Source organism: Pyrus communis, chromosome 5, assembly GCF_963583255.1.
Source record: "Pyrus communis chromosome 5, drPyrComm1.1, whole genome shotgun sequence".
In the NCBI taxonomy this organism is placed as follows: domain Eukaryota; kingdom Viridiplantae; phylum Streptophyta; class Magnoliopsida; order Rosales; family Rosaceae; genus Pyrus; species Pyrus communis.
This window is the reverse complement of record NC_084807.1, coordinates 16,378,632-16,398,899: the sequence shown is the minus strand read 5'-3', so window position 1 is coordinate 16,398,899 and position 20,268 is coordinate 16,378,632. Positions and strand designations below refer to the sequence as shown.

Sequence of the window (20,268 nt, the reverse complement as noted above, 5' to 3'; positions counted from 1 at the left end):
TTTTAAGTATCTTTTCACTTATACAATGGCGTAGGTCATATGTGTCTGTATTTTGGATACACTGAAAAATTCCTCAAACAAAATGGTTAAAATGGTTATGAAAAAGAAGAGTAGCAAAGATAAAAAAAAATGCATTTTCAACGTAGTTAGCAATTCAACAAGCAAATAGAAGAATTAGCAAATGATATATATATTTTTTAAATACGCTGGCATAACATTAACCAAGGCAAGAAGCCAATATTATAATGAAAACCCAACAAAAGGCTAACAAGACAAAAAAAAAAAAAAAAAAACTACATCAATCGAGAAGATCCAATGGGTGAAGATGGAATTCCATGATACAGACATTGCACCAAGTGCGAAACAGTCATCCATGAACAGTCAACAAAACTTATATACTAGGGGGCATGGTAAACCGTCTTTATCCAAAATAGGAACAAGCGAAGATGGGGGTCTGTTGACCCAAATACCATCTCTAATCACCATGTTTTTGGGCGACACCATGAAATCTGCCGCCAAATTTCTGACCTAAGGATCCAAGACCAACAACACGAGAGGAACCACTTCTTAGCATTCAAGAGTTTCCTTAAGATAGGAAGAGCTTCCCAACTCCACATAATTTTGAAGACATAATGTTGTTTCTTTTGAATCATACTTCAACACAATTTCTTTCAAACCTTGTTGTTTCGCAAACAGGCAGCCTTTATGAGCAGCAATAGCTTCAGCTACAGTAACACTAGAGGCTCTAAAAGATGACTTGTTGGCTACCACAAACTTTCCTTATGCATCTCTTACCACAATTCCTGCACAAGCTTGTTTAGTTCTACAATTTCAACTTGCATCAACATTAACCTTAAATGATTTATGTTCTGGAGGTGACCAACATTTTCTTTATGTCCCAATGTTTTGGTTTTGATGATTCTCAATATGACCACCATTTGGGGCTCCAAAATATGTTCTATAAGCACAAGATATAACATGTATAACTTGCATTGGTGAACTAGTTTTTATCATTGAAAATTAAATTACATCTAGTTTTCCATATTTGTCAAGAAGTAAAAGCAAATTGGGTCATAACATATGCCTTCTCCTTTTTGTTACCCATCTCAGCACACAATATCGTATTTAACCAACCTCCAAAAGTTGTAATCTCATTTTTATTCACTCTATAATTAAGTTGTCCCCTAAATCAGATGTGGTCCACCCAAGGATAAAGAAAGAGCATGTGTTCAACGGACTCCTCCTACTCATTGCACATAGGGCATATTGGAGTGTTTGATAAATGTTAAAAAAAAAAAAAAAAAAAAAAAAAGATTTACTCTTGTATCAATAGCCTATCTCAGAACTCTTCAAATGAAGTTTCTGATTTTGGGAGGGGCCTCTAACTTCCAAATTAATTTCCATACTTGATTGTTTATCAACAATGATGAAGAAGGACAACAGGGTTTGATTCTGACTTCTTTGTCATGTAGCCAATGATACCCCGATTTCACAGTATAATTTCCTTTTTTAGCCTATCTTCGCTTTGATTATCCCCAATTTGTAGCTCCTTTATATTTACCTGCTCATGATCTGAAATTTAAGAACTTATTGAATCCAATTACCACTCTCTCGTGTCTTGACATATTATAGTATTCACTCTTTAATTTATGTCAATTTCAGTACCTTCAATTAGAGTTGGATGTCCTATTAGTAGTGAGGGTAGCCACCGATCCACCCATAGTTTGATTGAATTACATTTCAGTACCTACCAGTGAGCACCTTTCAGTAATACCTCTCATCCTTCCAGGATGCTTGCCCGTGCCCAAGACGCTCTACTTCCTTTTTTAGCTTCCAAGAATGAGGTATTAGGAAAGTACCTATCCTTCAGTACTATAACCCATAACAAATCAGGTTCATGAATTATACGCCAACATTGCTTAGCAAGCAAAGCTAAATTGAACTCATGAAGATTTCCAAAATCTATTCCACCTTGTTGCTTAGGTAAGCCAAGAGATTCCCAACTCACCCAATGAACTTTCCTTTCTTATTCTTTCTGATTCCACCAAAATTGAGCTAGCATTGAGCCAAAATCTTTACATAAAGACAAAGGGAACTTGAAGATATTCATCAGATACACTGGTACTGCTTGTGCAACTGCTTTTATGAGAGCCTATCTTCCTGCTTGTGAGAGCAAGTTTTGCTTCCAACCCTGAATTTTCCTCAACATTTTTTCTTTCACATAATTTAAAGCTTCTTTCTTTGACTTTCCCCAGATTAATGGCATACCAAGATATTTCCCAGGGTTTTCAACTCTTGTCATCCCAAGAATCTAACATAATTCTTCCTTTATTCCAGTAGGAATGTTTAGACTGAAATAAACACTTGATTTTTGTAAATTTACCTTCTGCCCCGATGCAACACAATATGCATGTAACAACTGAATGAAATTGCTGCAATTCTGTTGGTTTACCTACAACAAAATTAAAGTGTCATCTACAAAGAGTAAATGGGAAGGACATGGCCCATTACTTTTACGGATTCCATGAATGTAATCCATATCAACATTATTTTTAATTAACATTGATAAAACCTCGCTTACAAGCAGAAAAAGATAGGGTGATAGAAGATCTCTTTGTCTCAGGCCACAGGATGGTTCGAACTTTCGACCTGGTTGCCCATTTATTGTTACAGCAAAGTCCATTGATTTTACACATTTCATCACAATATTTATCTAGAGATTGTGGAAGCCCATTTTTACCATTACGGCCTTCAAAAAATCTCATTCAATGCGGTCATCCGCCTTGCTCATATCTAACTTAATCCCCAACTCACATTTCTTTCTTGTTTTTCTAAGTTTTAAAAAATGGAAAACTTCATGGGCTATAAGGATATTGTCCTGAATTTGCTTTCCGGAAACAAGGGCGTTTTGCATCGGAGATATTAGTTTCGGCAATATGGGTCTCAATCGGTTGGCAAACACTTTTGATAACACCTTACTAATTGGCCTATATTGATCCACAGTCCATGGATTTTGAATTTTCGGTATTAAAACTATGTTAGTCGAATTTACCTTTTTGGGATATGATGTTCCATTCATGAACTCCTTAGTCATTCCTCAGACTTCTTTGTTAATGATTCCTCAATAGGATCGATAAAAAAAACTCCTTGAAATCCGTCTTGCCCTGGCACTTTAAGACCTCCGATCTGGAATACAACCTCCTTGATTTCTTGATCTGTAATTAGACAAATAAGGCTTGAGTTCATTTCATTTGTAACAGATGGTTCAACACATTCTAGAATTGTCTCCCACTCCCGCAGCCCATGAGTATTAAACAAGCTTTTGAAGTAGTCCTCCACAATTCTCCTAATTTGGTTAGGTTTTCCATCCATTCTCTACTGCCATTCTTTATCTTAAAGATTTTGTTTTGTCGTCTTTTCTGCAAGTTGATTGATGGAAGAACGCCGAATTAGCATCTTCTACGTGCATCCAATTGATTCTTGATATTTGTTGCCAAAATTTTTCCTTATGTTCCCTTAATCTGTCAATTTGAACCAATAAGGAATTAATTTGCGTAGTATTTTCTCCCCAATTTTTCTGAAGCTCATCCAGTTTTTGAACCAGTTCATCAATTTCTTCTCTTCTTCACCTGAATTTCCTCTTGCTCCACTCCTTTAAGTTCTCATGGCAAGCATTGAGCTTTTTTATGCCATTTAATTAACCAATTGCCCTCATAATCAATCTTCCAACAATTCTTCATAATTTCCTTGCATTCTTTCTCTTTAGACCAGAAAGTTTCAAATTTGAAAATTCTTTTTCCTCTCCCAACCTGTGGTTCTTGGGTTACTAGATTTGGACAATGATTCAATCCCAAAACTATGCAATGACTAACCACCGCATTCGGCCAGCACTCCTGCCATTTTGCATTTGCCAAGCCTCTATCAATTCTTTTCTCCACTAATTCACCATTTCTTGTTCCTCGCCAAGCAAATTAAGGGCCATTGAACCCCATATCAATTAAACTCATCTTTGACATGAAGTTGTGGAAAAACCTGGGCCTTCCATGCGATACTTCTCTGCCTCCCGATTTCTCATACTCCCATAGAAATTCATTAAAATCTCCTCTGCAAAATCATGGCATATCACAGGGCTAGAAATTAGTTTCCATCCAATTCCAAAAAATTTCGTCGATTCTATATAATGTGCCATAAACCCAAGTGGCCTTGACCCAAGTTTGTGTTCCTAAGTATCTAATACAAGAATCTATAACATGTTTTGAGAAGAAATTTACTTCAACCTGCAATTCTATGATTCTTCATTTTGGTTTCGGATAGAAAAATCACAGAGGGTCTATATTTTCGAATAAGCCCATGTAGGGCACGAACTACCGTGTCTAACCCAAGACCATGGCAGTTCCAAAGTAAATAACTCATGGCTTGCTGTTAGAGACTAGCCGCCACTAGGGGTGGATTTTTTTGGCAAATTACCATACCAACCGAATTACCAACCGTACTATACCAAAGTTGTGCCAACGAATTTGTACATTGGTAATGATACGGCATTTGTACCGTATCATACATATTCGGCACAATAATGGTATTCAAAACCATTACTAGTGGTATATCGTACCGTACCACTATATTAGTATTATATCATTTATTTATTCATTTATATATATTATTAGGTATTATCATTATATATTCACTTTATTTTTATCTAGTCATTTATCCAAAACCATCCTCTCACCCCAATAAAAAAACCTAAATCATCTTGCCATTGCGACTTCATCTTTTCACTCATCTTGCCATCGACTTCATCTCTGTTGCTCCTGTTCTAGCTACTTGCTCTCTGCAATCTATCTCATCTTCTCCTTCATTAAATTGGGTTGTCTTTCTCCCTGTCATCGTCTATCAAGTTAATTTTTATACAATTTTAAAGAATGTAGAGATGAAATTTAGGAATCTTTTTACTATTTTTTTAGGGATGCTGGGTTCTTTCATCAATTCTTCCATTTATTTACTTTTTTTTTTTTTTTCTTAAATGAATCTCCATAAAATTCTCATAATTAAATAAAAAAGTTTTAGAAACCCAAAGATAGTGGCGCAAACATGTTTCAGCCTTGAATTGGGTTGGAAAAAAACCAAATTTTGGCCCAAAAGAATGGCCCAAAACAAAGTGGTAATTACTATTACCATGTCAACCAAACTATTTGGCATGCCGAAATTTTGGTATACCGAAAGTTTGGCATGGTAATGCTAATAGATTTTGCCATACCAAAAGTTTGGTATGGTAATTGGTATGTGGGTTTTGGTACGATAATCGTACCAATACCATCCCTAGCTGCCATCGCATTCTCTTTTATCTTGCAACTCCATTCTTTCAATATTGACTATATCTTCGAGGTACTATGTAATCCTCCCTTGACCTTGTCTTTTGAATCTTTCTCTCCCACGCCTTCCTCGTGATGAACTTCCTTTCCCTTTCCTAGCCTTCTTTTGTGGGGGTTGAAAAATACACTTATTCTTCCTCTCTGTTCCTCTTTTTAGACCCATTCTTGCAAATATACTCAGATTTTTCGTGTGTGCTTGCTCTTCTATACTTTTTCCTTTATTTCCTCTATTGGTTGCATAGGCTGGGTTATTTGACTTTCTGTAGCATTCCATCTCTTCGGTGCCCTTAGGCTCGTGTTACTTACCCCCTGCCCATAATTATTCTCATTTATTTCTTCAATCCTTGTTGCTCCTAGTTGGGCTTGATTTTGTTGAAGTCCAAAGACTTGTATCGCATTCCCCATCATAGGCCCCCCATAACGTTTTGATGAGTCATTGGGCTATTAATTTCCCCCAATATCCAATTCATGACCGTCATCTTTGCCCTAAATTTCTGATTGCCACCAAGAGATCTCTGGAATCAGCATCCCTTGGTCTTCTTGCCTCTACTTGACTTTTTTGTTCCCTTGTGGGCCTCTCTTCTTGTATTTCTGTAATCTATTTCCCTGCCCACGCGTGCCGTCCACTCACCACTCATGTCCTCATCTTCTGGCCTCTCTACTTAAACCAGTTATCCCCTGTTCTGTGGGTATGGAATTTTTCGGTATATCATGAACCGCTGTTGCTTGCATCTAATCTCCATATCTTGCCTCTTTTCCTCCAATTAGTCTAAAGGAACATTCAAAGATACCATGACCAATCTGACCATAACTATAACAAAAATCTTGTAATTTTTCATATCTAAATTCAATCCAAGTATCTCTATCATTGGAACGGGGCAACCAAACTCCTGCAATCAGAGGGTTCTTAGTATTCACCATAACTCTGACCCGTAGAAATCCCCTGGCAAGTAATAAATTTTCCACCTCTATTATATCTTTAATCACCCTTGCAAGTCTTCTGGCATTTTCTTCTGTGATCAAATACAACAACACTCATCTAATTTAGACCCAGAATGGAACAAATGAAGTTGAATTTCCTCCAAAGCATGCTCCTGGAACCACCTTTTCACAGAGAAATTTTTCTTTATGACCACCCATGGTACTTGGCTTAAAATCTTTGTTGTCATCTCCTCATCTCTAACAGTAATAATAAAAGTGTTATTCTTTACCCATGTTACCTGAATCTCACCTAGGTCTCTCCATGTCGATCTTAAGATATTTCTTATCCCCCCCCCCCACTTATTGAGGGATTTATTCATTAATACAACACTAACAATTTCACCCCTTGTTCTATACTAGACAACTCTAAGGATTCCTCAAGATGAACCACTAAGTCTTCCACTTCTGGTTGAGCCATTTGAAAAAGACAACTTGACAGATGCAACCCCCTTCTCTCTGCAAGTTGATAAGTTTTCATTTTTTATATGCTCTAGGAAACTCTTTGGGAACTCTTAAGATTCTCCAAGTAATTGCAGACCTTTTCCTCTTCAGAGAGCTTGGCTATAAACAAGGGTATTAAGAGAAAGTTGAAAAAACAGGAAGAAAGTTGAGGAAAAGGAGATCTGATGGCAATATTTTTTAAGTTTGCCTTTTGTACAAAGTTAATGGAATTTGAAAGATGGTTTGGTTGGTCTATACAAGGAATCATTGGTGGTTGGGAGTAATGGTTCACTGCTACTTCATCCATCAATGAATGAGAACAAAAAGAAATTGGGCTACATACTTTAATGAGACAAGACGTCAAATAGCTAAGGGTACAACTGTAAAATTCGATCCCAAGGAACTTGCTTACTTGATTTCAACGATACAGAGAGCCAATCTAGATTAAAATATGAACCAAATGAAAGAAGAATCAATTATCTCTCACATCGGAGGAAACATTCTCACAATGGAGATAAGTTAGAGATTAATGGAAATTTCCTTACATATTGACAATCAACAAATGATATTGTTTTGAAGATTAATTTATGGGAGTACAGATCATCTCCGGATCTAAAAAAACTAAGCTTAAGGATCAAATGATCCGAGCTGTTGAAATTTGATCCAATGGCTACAATTATTATAACTTTTAGAGAACTCCTGTTTGTAGCCATTGGATCAAATTTCAAAGGTCTGGATCTTTTGATCCTTAGACTCAGTTTTTTTAGATCCGGAGATGATCTGTACTCAATTTATAGGAGATGATAAAATCATGCTCTTTTTAGGAACTCGCACATTCTTATTCAATTCTGACGACCAGAACAAAGAGTTTTAGCAACTCCGCTTGATGACTATGCTTGTTTCGCAAGACACGCGATTTGATCCAGAAATTGACACAATCATATCCTTTAAGTCTTGGAGTTCCTACAATATAGGACTTGATGTGCGGCGCAAGTAATCATAACTTCTAAGAGGATGTAATATCTACTTCTAGATATCCTCCAGAATTCATCCGATTTAGAACAAGGATTCTATCCTAAAAATGTCTCTCTCCCAACAGTATAAATAAACCCATCTAAGGTTCATCTATGGTAATGCAATCTAAACACTTTAATTCTCTTACCCATTGCAAAGAGTATAAAATCATTCACTAACTTGACAGTCAAAGAGCTTTTGGCCGACACACACCCTCCTCCCCACGTTCTTAGGCCTACTTATAGTTGTTTACTATTTTGCAAGTTGCTCGAGTTTGTACTCAACCACCATTTACGGTGGTGCACGAATTTAGTTCTCATACTCGAGATAATCTTGACGTGAATTTCGAGGAAACAAAAGGAAAGTTGGTACAAAGAGTTGTTTTGGAGAAAGTGCGAAAGAAAATGAATTATTGATACGGTGAGGTTGTTTTTTTTTTTTTTCTTTTCTGGTGGAGCTATGGAATAGAAGCCAATACCAGCACATTGATGTGTATGTGTGGGTATTTTAATAGTAACAGCTCAAGTTGACGGAAAGAGAGAAATAGAGAGAGAGAGAGAAAGAAAGAGAGAGAGGGAGAGAAAGAGAGAGTCTTGAGTAGCAATAGCTTGATTTGGGACTTGTAAGAGTCTAGAAATGAGAGTCAAGAGACTCGTGAGTCAGAGAGGTAGAGTGATAGAGACTATGGGAGATAGGCCCAACGCAAGATCCAACGATTGAGATTTAATCTCACAAGACCCAATAGTTGAAACAGTCAAGTTTAGGTACCCGTTTAACATGATTTTTGGACCCGCCTCATACTGCCTGAACCAGCCTCGACTCGCGGGTTTAAGGACCCATTTTCCCACTCCTAATCCTAACGTATATCAATGATGATGAAGAATCACATATAAAAAAAAAGGCTAGTAGCAGGTTTGGGTGTTTTTCTAGTCAAACTGACCAAACCGCCCAACCCACTCATAATTGACGCTTGAAATTTGATAAAGCTCCATTGTAGTTATTTTGTACTCGTCAAAACCCAACTCATTTGCCTAATGTAATTCAATAATCATTTCCTTGCTAGTCTGGTGCTCTTGTTAGCTAATACAGAAATACTACAAACATGATGTGATATCTTTCTCCTAATCCCAAATTTGAATCTATTTCTTGTTCAAGGTTTTCCACCACCATAGCCACCCACCAAGCAAGTTCAAAGTTTCATCTCCACACTTCAATCTCTTTGGCCTAAAGGCGAAATTCCATTTTCTACAAACTTGCATACCCGCTCAACCCAACCCGCAAATTAGTTAAGTTGGGTTGGTAGGTGTTGCGGTTGTTTCGGACGGCTGAAGTTTCAATAATTATAAATTTGAGCTCTTCAAGTTGGCCAACTAGTAGGAGCCCAACTCCATTCAATCTACCTAATGCCCACCCCTTTCTAATAGATGAATTTGTTTGAGAATATGTGATATCTCATCCCGAATTTTGCGATTTATTTTAGGGTTAATTACACTTCACTATCTTAGGTTTGAGGTCTATTGCAACCTCATACAACATCTTCAAGAAATTTCACTTTCATACCTCACCTACTATTTTATTTCAATATAATACCTTCGTACATTTTCCATTCATTGCTCCATTAAGAGCTAACGTGGCAGTAGTGGACCTTATTACACGTCAGCCCATTCCCCACAAAATTAAATTAAAACAAAATGAAAAAGGGTCCACCTCTTCTTCTTCCACCCAACCACAAGGCTTCCATCTCCTCCAATCTCCATAACCACCAGTGCACCACTCCTCCCAATCCCTAAACCATCATTCTCTAATTCTCCAAATTCTTCTTCTTTCCCAAATCTCTGTAATAAATCTCTCTATTTTCACTCTTTATCTGAAAGACAAAAAAAAACCCCCCAGAAATTTCATAGATTTCGAAATTTTATTCCCAAAATTCAAAACCATCATCTTTCCCAAAATTCAAAAACCCCAGAAAATTCAAAACGATCATGACATTGACGGAGAACCAGCCACTTGGGCTACAAACGGCGAAACCAAGGTTGCTGAAAGACGCGATCTTTGAGAGGCCGCCGCCATGGAGGGAGAGGTTCGCCAAGGACGAGCCTTCCTTAAATAGGTCACTGGTCTCTGATATGATGGCTGCATAGAATTATCTGGAGGAATGAGAAATGGTTGAGGTTGGGCATGCTGCGTTGGTCTCTTCAGCTCCTTCCATGTTTCAATTTCCAACTCCATCCACCATGAATTGTGTTTCTAAAAAAAAATTGCTTGCTGGTTTTTTGAAATGGAGAGCAGATGAGTGGAGAGAGAGGAATGGAAATATAGGAGAAGGAGAGAGAAGGTGAGAGAAAGAGAAAGTGGGTCTCTTGGGAGACAGAAGGGATGGGAAGTGTGGAGAGTGGAGGAAAAGGAGAAGGTGGGTCGGTGAAGACATGGGTTTTAGGGTTTTTTTTTTTTCTTTTCAAAACTTTTCTTTAATTAATTATTTTAGGGTAAATTATTATTTTTTAAATGCATAAAAATTTAAATTTTTTTTGCTATGCGGCATAAATTTGGCAGCCACATTAGCACAAATATAGATCTCATATTTGCCACATCATCACTTAATGGTTTACTTAACAGATTTTCTAACAAATGTATGAAATTGAAATAAAATGATAAGTAAATGTATGAAATTAAAATGTTTTAAAAATGTTGTAAGAAGTTGCAATCAACCCCAAACCTGAGGGGGTAAAATGTAATTTACCCTTTATTTTATTATTAAAGTATTTCAAAAATTTAATTAAAGTTAGTTTATCAAATTCTCCATTTTGAGAAAAGTGAAGTTAGGGGTATTTTAGTGATTTCACATGTTATTCGACCTTTTTGGTCAACTATTAAGTTGTTATCTAGGGCACGATCCCACAAACATGTAAGCATAAACGAATCCCAATTCTGAGTTAGAACAAAGAAGTTAATGATATTTGAACTTTTGGGGGGGGGGGGGGCATTTTGGTAGTTTTCCCAACGTTTATGAATTGGGGATTTCTAGAACATTCAAAAGCTTTCCAAAAGGAGAAAGCCTCTACTGACCCGTTTTAGGGGCAATTGGGTCTCCAACCCAATTGTTTGACCCGATCATTTCTCCTTTGTCCAACATCTGTTTTGGAGATCTTGGTGTCTATGAAAAGCTCACAATGAGCCAACTTCCTGATAATGTTATATTTTCTAGTTTTTTACCCAGTATTACAAATAGAAGTCACAAAGTCCTAAGTGTTTTCCGCAATTTTCTTCTTTTTCTGGTGATTACAGTAACTATTTTCGTGGAGTGAGGTATAAACTTTCATCTACTCTTTATGATATTCAATGGTATGATATATTTGTGCATTGGTTGTTGTTTTAGAGTCGGGTGTTTAGAACCTTATAAATCCGATTTTTTTCCCATGGTTTTGGTCATTTTCCTGCTAGAATTGGTTGTCAACCTAGTTATGAAAAGTGTTTTCCTTGTTGAGCTCTAGCTACCACGTGAATTTGAGCTCATTTGGTCAAGCTTGAAAATTTAGGTTTCTTAGACCCTCCACCACGGCTGTCACCATGCATGGCGTTGCGTGTAGCCTAGTCACAAGTTTTCCTTAGTACCAGAGACCTTCTAGTGACCTTTGTGAAATTGTGTCTAACTCCTGAGATTCAATTGTTTAGTGTGGTGATCAAATTGGACCCCACTTGTTTGTATGATTGGTGGAGATCCAACTGTTAGATCGTTGTCAATTTGCTATATGTTGTTGTTGGAGAGTTGAGATAGCTTATTGGACTAGTCTTTATTGACGTGCTATTCCGGGTGATTTGCGTCTCTGTTCACATGCAAGTGGCACTTGATCTTGTTTTGTGCATCGGTCTTACTAAGTTATCTAAGTGATGTATTGCATACTGTATTAGGTTCCTTGGAGCAATGGTGGTTAATCAGGAATTGCGAAGGATTCAGGTGAGTGATCTTAATATTATGTGATACGATTATTACCCATGAAAGCTCCCATGTTAATATACTTTGTGGATATGACATGAATTTATGAAAGTTTTCTATTAAAATGTTGCTTTTAAATTCAATCATCGATCTATTTTATGAAATGTATTTTGCTTGTGCATATTTGAAACGTTTGTGAGATGTGAATGACTTTAATATTATGTGTTATGGTTATTGCTCATGAAAATGTCATTTTTACATACTATGTGGATATAACATGGAATTATAAATGATTTATGGAAGTGTGTGCTACTATGAAATGGTTTATATGATAGTGTTATCGAAAATATATCTATCTTATATTTCAAATGATTGTGAACTAAGAGGGCTAGTAGAGGACCGTCAACCCAGCGTAATGGTGTAATGTGGCATCGAGTATGCACCATGTAACGATGTGGTACATAGATTGTCCTGCTTGGTTAATCTGCATTGGAGCCATACTATTTAAGGGTTGTGCTTGGTTAATCTGCATTAGGCAACCCTAGGATTATTCATCAATGGGTGATCCTTATTACTTAGGTATGTACATACGTACTTTAGGGGTGATCATTCTTGGTTAATCCGCCTACCAGTGTTCGTAGGAGTGATTTTGCTTTAATCCGCATTGGGGGACCACTTCCACTTCCTATTCGGTTACCTATTGTAGGCTTCAGCTGAGTTGTGTCTCTCTATAGGCTAATATTCTATCACATATATGAAAGAAGAGACTGAAGGCATGTGGGCACAATCTAGAAATAGATGATTAAATCAAACGGTTTACATGATAGTGTATCTAAAATGAACGGATTCAAATGTGACTCATTCCTACTCGATGCAAAATAGATAGCATGATGTAAGAGATATTGATCTCATTCCTACATGTGGATGTATTATTGATGATGTGTCATTCCTACACAACTTCGGTTTGTGTGATGACTAATAATTATCTCGAAAGACGAATGGTGAGATGTGGAATTGAAGAACCATTCCTATATGTATTTAATGAGGAATATGATGGTTAAATTATGAAATAAGTGGCGATAGGATCCTTTTGATCATTCAAAAAATGATGAAAGGCGAGTGGTGAGTCACAATCTGAAGAAGAATGATACAATGATAAGGACGGTGATCAAAGTGGCGAATTGATCTAGTATTCACAGGCTAGTCTTGTGTGGACGCAACTAATACTTTTACATTTTAACCATTTGATTTTACTTATAATCACATATGTTGTATTATTGTTAGTCGCATACGCTTCACAACTTATTCGAGTTTTTCTTTGCCCGGTGCGCCATTCATACGACGTAGGGTTGTTTTGCAGAGTAATTGGTAGCGGTTAGAGAAAAGGATCTCAAGTTATGTAGCTCATCGTTGTATTGGTTGACTAGATTGTGACGGTCTCAATCTTACAATTCAAACATTTGGAGCGTCCTATGTACCAGTAAAAATACTCGTATGCTTATACTCCCTTCTCTGCTTTATTTATCTTATTCAAATTGAATTGAATTGAATACATTATTTGCTTATTCAAACTGAGGAAACTTGTTTTGAAGAAATTAAAAAAAAAAAAAAAAAAATACAAAACTGAGGAAACTTGTGTTCATCGTCTCATAAAGAATGCCAGGATCGATTGTGCGTGGAGCTGATATTGGTCGTTGATGCTTTGCAGGAATCCACAAGAAATTAAAGGTTAAGACCTAACACTGCTTTCGTATACTGGTCACATGGCATCACCATCGCCATTCCCATTATATCAGCCATATTACTAGTGAACAGCAAAGACAAAATAATCAAGAAAATGGACAAGGAGAAAAACCTGAAGCCAAGTTTAATTAACTTTTCAGCAAAATCTGCAACTCGCTGATTCACCAGTGGAATCATTTAGGCTGCACCAGGTAGGATGCCCATATATCATCTGCAGGTGGCGGGGGTTGAACCCAGTGTCCTGGTATGCGGCTGCACCAAATTTAACCGAATCACAAACTTCATTCTCAAAATCAAGCTATTTATTGGGCATCATACAATGTGTGATGGAACGGATAGCAGATTCAAAACTTGACAAGAAGAAAAAAACTTCCAAAGGTTAATCATATGGCGCCTCGTGTTAAAGTGAGAAATGGGTAGCAAGAAAGAATTGGTGCTCACCTTCCTCCTGGTCTTATATAGGCATCCCATGTTCTTCTCACCTGTATGCAATATAATCTCCATTATGATCCGAGCGAGTTAAGCAAACAAATTTGATGTCAAAAAAATTTTAAGTGGCCCCTGAATAGGCAAACCTAGATACTGCATGAATTCATTTGGAGGCAGGAAATATACAAAACTCTTTGTACTGGTGCTTCAAGTTACCTCAATAAGCGTGCCCATATCGGTGTTGCTGCCATGATAGTAGTGATAAAATTCAATAGGTAAGTTTGCCACAGCATCATAAGCTCCGCTATGTCCTTCTCCCTGTGAAACTTGTTTCCCGTAATCCTTGTTAGTGACTGAAGTAGAGGTCCCTGCATTAGTGCTTGGAGTTGTCTGGTCTTTACTCTCCTTTGTCTCGTCTCTATCGCTGCTTTCATCCTTGGAGTCAGGTCTGACATTCTCAGTTATTTTCCTGGACTGCTCAACAGTTGCTATGGCATCCTTAGCAGCGTCCATATCAGCTGCCAAGATAACTTGTTGCTCCTCTTCTTCAACTGCAGCCCATACTTTTTCAAGAAATTTATCATCCTCCTCTGGGAGAAAATGACCTACATGGATAAATATGCAGAGATACAAGTTACAGAAATACAGTGAGACTATGATAATGCTGCTGATGATGATGATAATGCGCGTGTTAAAAATATTTGGTTGTACTTGGATGTATATATGTACACTAACAAAGATACATAACAAGACACACAGCATCAATATAAACACATCGAAAAACATAGTGTCACAGGCACCTTTGATGATGATGCATAATAACAGAACTTCATTACTAACATATCTACCTAGGCAATACAAGACACAATGGCAGTCTGAAATAGAAAAACCAAAAATACAGCAAACCTTGTTTCTTCAATTTTTCGATCCTGATGGAACGCAACTGTTGCAATTTCTCTACAATCAATACCGTCTCAAGCTGAAATATGTAATCAATTGTCATCTTGACACTTATCTAAATTTGTTTAAAACCCAAAGGGCAGAACATTACACTATACGAAAATTCAAGTCAAACATGATTATCACCTCGGATTCTAGTCTCTTTCTCTCTTCTTTTGCTTTAAGCTTTGCAATTTTCTTCATATCCTCCATCTGAAAAACCCACAAGCCATGCCTCCATTACTAATAAACAGAAGTTAAGATTGCCTAAAGTAAAAAGGAGCTCAAACCTTGCGTTTGGCAATATCTTTGGCAATTTCCCTAGCTCTCCACTCATCAGCTTCTCGATCAGCTTCCTCGAACCTCTCACGCTCCTAAACACCATCATACCAAATCAAATGTAAGTAAAATAAATCAAAACAACTTTTGACATCCCAAATCGAAATTCAAACACAACAGTCTACCTCCGCAATCATTTCCGCAATGCGCTTCCTCTTCGCTTTCCTCCACCGTTTATTCCTCTTCGTCTTGTGCATCTTATTCGCTAACCGCACCACCGCAGACTTCTCCTCCCACGGACACATTTCATGTGTGATCATTCTAAACGGTTCCAGCTCAACTTGCAGTTTCGCCATCAAAGCATTCGCAGCTTCCACTGAGAGCGACACTTGAGACTCCACATTTACCCTCCTTTCTTTCAAATACTCCGAAAACCCACCAACGGAAGCTTCACCATCGTCGGACCCTTTACCGTCTTTGATCAATTGCAGCATCTGAAGCTCTTTCTGCCTACAACAATTCATTCAAATCGCAATTCAAAAATTAACAGAAGATGCAGAAAGTTCAGAAGCAAAATTGAATTGGAATTTTCAATAGTTCGATTTCGTACATTGCTTTTGCGAGACTCAGAGTGTCCTGCAAGTTCTTGAGCCGATCACGGACGTTTGTGGTTTCCCAGAAGGAGCTCGACATTGGCGGGTTGGGCGGCACCACAGGAGGCCACGGAGGGCGGGGCGCCTGTGGTTGGTACGGAATTGGGTTCATGGCTATCGAAATTGGCCGAGAAGGAAACCCTAGAGATTGAAACTGGGGACTGATTACGAAACCCCCTACCGAACGGGAGGCGAAGATTTAACCAGTTCGCGGCGTAGAGTATAGACCAGAAAACGGTGCCGAACTGCTGCGTGATTAAAAATAGTAAGAAACATAATTATGTTTCAAAGATATAAAATATCGAAAATTAATATTATTTATATAAAAAAAAGATTACGAATTCATTTTGGAAGGAGATGAGTAGTGAAATTAAGGAATGTAGTCAATTTGAATTTCAGAAGATTTTAATGGAGTATTTTTAAAATGATAAATTTTAAAGGATTTTAATAGAATTTACAATTCTACATGGATTTTGATGAATTTATATGAATTTTGTACTCACTGTATTGAAATTGAACAAATTCCTAACCCAATTGGAGTCCCTGTTAAAACCCCTCACTGATATTGAAATTAAACAAAACCATGCCCTGATTTGGAAACTTGAAAATCGACTCATATCTTAATTTTGAGTTTCTTCAACGTTCGGTTCGCCGATATTCCGACGGAAATAGCTTGCAGAATGAAAACCGAAACCCTAACTGCTTAACACTTGAAATCGTAGAAATCGATTGAGGGTTCAAGGTTTTTTGCCATTTTTAGGTTTCAAGGTTATATACTATGTGTGAGACAAGTGTAAATCGATTCGTTGGTTTTTTTATGGTCGAATTTGGACATATATTTTAATGAGCGACAACACTACAAGAAGTCAGGATGGCCGAGTGGTGTAAGGCGCCAGACTCAAGTTCTGGTCTTCGAAAGAGGGCGTGGGTTCAAATCCCACTTCTGACATTTCCTATTCCCATTTTTTTTTTTTCGATTTTTGTAACTTTTACTCGATTTTTGTAATTTTGATCTAGCTGTTTGAATTATACCACCCAAAATTTGATACTTGAAACTTAAAATTGGAATGACGAGGCGAATTAATTCTAAGCTATATATGATGAACGCACCCCAAAAGAAGGTCAAAGTTAAAAGAAATTGAGTAGAAGTGAGATGTTGTCAATGCATTGAGACAAGAAGTTGTAACCAAACTTACATTACAGCATGCAGAAGATATGCTAAAGATTTTTCATTGAGGATAACGTGAACGTAGGTGTGGCATAAGACGAATTGTAAATAAGGAGGAGCGGTTTGTACATTCAAAGGCGAATTGTAAAAGTTCATCTCTAAAGTCCGATTCATTGTGCCCTCGTCTGTGTCTAGGACTGAAATGGAAAATGTAACTCACTACATTCAAAGTAAGTATGATGAATAAATTGTGTCAAACTGAAAGGTACAAGATGGATTACATGTTACGGTCCCCACAAAATGATACGATTAGTGGAGGTACATTTCCTTCGTGTCCAATCCCTTCTAATCGCTTCTAAATGAAAAATCATTCACCTCTGCCTTCAACATACGTTGAACTTATCAAGTATCCAATCCAAAGGAACCCTAAATTCTTTGGCCACTATACCACAAATGGATATGGTTTCCAATAATCCATATCAAGAAGCCTGAAATAAACTCAGAAATTCAACTTAGACTCCAAATTGTTTGTCCTTCATCACAAGGAAGAAAGCGGATGATTATCGATTAGAGTAGGCCTGTAGAACACAGATAACTTACTGGATTCAGCATATGCACCGGTGGAAGAAAGGGAATACTCGAGAAAATCCGAAATAAAAGCTTACTGAACTGGTTTAAATCTCATGATATCTATGAAATTCACGAAAAAAATCGACAAATCAATGGAAATAGATACTCTCCAAAATTTGTATTGAGATCCAACATGATATGAAGATCAACCGAAAATGAAACCGTGTGTTATGGAGGTTTAGTTTAAACATAGAAAACATATAAATCAAATATCAGAAAAAGACTGCCAAAAATAATATCAAATAGCAAATGAAAAAACCTGCTAAAAAGGATGCCCCAACTTATAAACAGAGAAGCCTAATGCAGGGGCGGTATTTAGATGAGCGTCAACAAACATCAACCATGGGTATTGACAGCTTCCCAGGCCAAGTTCTTCGGGACGGGAAGGGCCATGTCCCAAGCCTGCCGGGCAGCATTCCTTAGCATCCTAATGGTAGTCACATTGGCATCCAAGAAGGACAAACTCTTGTAAGGTAAATTGTGCTTCTTGCATAGTTCCTTCACAGTGGGAGAAATCTTCCTCAGCTGGGAACGGGGCAATCGTGGGAACAAATGATGCTCAAGCTGAAACTGCAGGCCACCATAGAACCAGTCCATCCTAGTCGAGCACAAAATATCCACGGTACCAGCTGCCTGCTTCTCAAACCAATCGTTGCCAGTTGGTGGTCCAAGATAAGTATCTCCTGTAAAATGGTTCAAAGTGAACTGAATGTGCTGAAGTGCTGTCACTGTAAAGCTCGCCAACACAAACATAAACCTCTCGCTCCAATTAGGCAGACACGAAACAAGGAGAGGAAACCAAGTCCAGAAAACAAGGATCCCCATTATGTTCAAAGCTCTATCTGGGATGCTCCTCTTCGAGAACAATAACAAGAACGTCTGTATAAACAAGTTTACCCTTCCGACAATCATGATTGGATAATACGTAAAATGCTGGTGGCTAACTAAAAATCTAGCCATGGCATCAAACGTCAGCTCTCTTCCGTAAAAGGTTGATGTTATTGACTGAAAGAATTTCGAGGACACGGCAAAAACTGGCATGTGTTGAAGATCAGGATCATAATCAAGGCTGTTGCAGGCAATGTGATGGGCATTATGAGTCCATTTCCACCAAGCAATGCTGATCCCAGTAAGGCAATTCCCAGCCAGAAATTGCGCGAGTTTGTTGTACCTGCGGCTAGACATGACCTGGTAATGCCCGGAGTCATGACCCATATAGGCACCCTGAACCCAGAGGACCCCCAACAAACAACCGCAACCGAAATGAACCAACACACTCTCAGACTTCAACACACCATACACAACAAGGTAAAGCATAACCAGAATACTAATCACCGAGTAAAGAGCCCCATGCCCTTTGTTTTCAAACAAGCCGAGCTGGTTAAACTCGGAAGCAAGCTTCCTGTAATCCTTGGAGACCTCCGAGATCTCGAAATCTTTCAGATAGTACCCAGTGAAGAACTTTCCCAGGTACTTCCATGCGGATGGAGGATGGTAGGCAATGAATCCATCAGTGACGTCCTGGCCGGACATATTGAAGAGAATGGCATCCCCACCCGGATGATCTTTGGCCCAATCAGTGATATTGTAAACCTTGCCCTGGATAGAGATCCACAAATCCGAAGGCTTGTTGTGCAGCTTCAGCTGCTCGACAGTAATGTACTTCTTCTCACCCTCCATTGTTGTCCAATCCTAATGAATTCCAATCCAAAAACAATCAGATTTTCAAACAAAGGATCCGGATATGGATCGGATAACACAAACAAATCAACCCCAGATAACCCTTTTGGATCTGGGTTCTGGGTTTCGATACAAACACGCAAACACAAACAGTTTGAGCAAAATCCTGCAGTTTTAATGCAAAAAACAGCAGAAATGCAGAGCAAAGAAGGAGAAAGTTTGAAACTTTCTTCCAGATTCAATCACAAACCAACAGTTACAGAAAAATACTGCCAGTTATAAAGCAAACATGCAGGACAAAGTGTACACAATACAGACAAGAAGAGGAGAAAGATTGAACCTTTCTTCAAGGGTTTAGTCAAAATACACGCTCTTCCCAGCAAAATATCCTCCTGACTTTCCAATCAACTAGACCAAATGCTGAACGGGTTTAGACCCCCGTTGCCCCCAAAGTCTTGGGTTTCCAGAAGAAATTTCAAAACCGCCTCCAAGATATTTTCGAGCCTTCTGCTGCTGCGTTTTAGAGCGAGTGTGTGTGAGAGTATATCTGATGAGAGAGAGAGAGAGAGAGAGAGAGAGAGAGACCGCTCCTCTCGTATACAACGCGCTAATGTGTGTGGCAAGTTGTATATTCGCCACGGCCGGTATCGTTGACCAGTCAACGGCTGTGAAAAAACGAAGGGGCAAGTTAGAGCGCGTTTTATACCGCCGCGGGTGCCGGCTGGGTGCGGGTGCGGGTGCGGGTGCGGGTGCGGGTGCGGGTGCGGGTGTATGAGTGACTAGTAGAGTAAGAGAACATGTTAAATCGGGCAATTGGCAGCGAATATAAACACCCGTCGATGCTTACACCTCTCATCGATAATGTAAGCATCAAAGAATTGTGAACAGCACACTATGTTGAAAATTACATGGATGAATGTGATGGAAGACGATTTTTTTTTGTACCTAATATTTCGGATGTTTAACCGTTAGAATTTGGTTATAGTTTAGTGGTATTATTTTTCACTA

The 20,268-nt window shown here is 38.2% G+C and overlaps 2 protein-coding genes and 1 non-coding gene across 5 annotated transcripts; 1 reads left to right on the top strand and 2 right to left on the bottom strand.

Annotated features, from left to right (window-relative positions):
- Positions 1 to 13,535: 13,535 nt before the first annotated feature.
- On the bottom strand, positions 13,536 to 16,097 carry LOC137735192 (U11/U12 small nuclear ribonucleoprotein 59 kDa protein-like). Of its 2 annotated transcripts, none has more exons than XM_068474591.1 (8): positions 15,740 to 16,097; positions 15,315 to 15,639; positions 15,141 to 15,224; positions 14,998 to 15,063; positions 14,818 to 14,890; positions 14,128 to 14,516; positions 13,924 to 13,964; positions 13,536 to 13,734 (listed from the first exon to the last, which is right to left on the bottom strand). In XM_068474591.1, exons 1-8 carry the CDS (start codon positions 15,892 to 15,894, stop codon positions 13,656 to 13,658), a joined length of 1,212 nt encoding a protein of 403 aa, XP_068330692.1. In that variant the 5' UTR covers positions 15,895 to 16,097; the 3' UTR covers positions 13,536 to 13,655. The 2 variants fall into 2 exon arrangements, with proteins under 2 accessions (XP_068330692.1, XP_068330693.1); XM_068474592.1 differs by having other exon boundaries at positions 15,315 to 15,635; positions 15,740 to 15,848.
- Positions 16,098 to 16,647: 550 nt separating this feature from the next.
- On the top strand, positions 16,648 to 16,731 carry TRNAL-CAA (transfer RNA leucine (anticodon CAA)). The gene has a single exon. It is a non-coding gene; the product is annotated as a tRNA-Leu (tRNA).
- Positions 16,732 to 17,069: 338 nt separating this feature from the next.
- LOC137733875 (delta(8)-fatty-acid desaturase 1-like) lies at positions 17,070 to 19,996 on the bottom strand. 2 transcript variants are annotated; one of them, XR_011068546.1, is made up of 3 exons: positions 19,601 to 19,996; positions 17,840 to 19,272; positions 17,070 to 17,528 (listed from the first exon to the last, which is right to left on the bottom strand). XR_011068546.1 is itself a non-coding variant. In XM_068473077.1 (2 exons), the coding sequence occupies exon 2, from the start codon at positions 19,258 to 19,260 to the stop codon at positions 17,917 to 17,919; it is 1,344 nt and encodes a 447-aa protein (XP_068329178.1). In that variant the 5' UTR covers positions 19,261 to 19,272; positions 19,601 to 19,996; the 3' UTR covers positions 17,670 to 17,916. The 2 variants fall into 2 exon arrangements, 1 of the variants encoding a protein (XP_068329178.1); XM_068473077.1 differs by lacking the exon at positions 17,070 to 17,528 and having other exon boundaries at positions 17,670 to 19,272.
- Between the last annotated feature and the right edge of the window lie 272 nt (positions 19,997 to 20,268).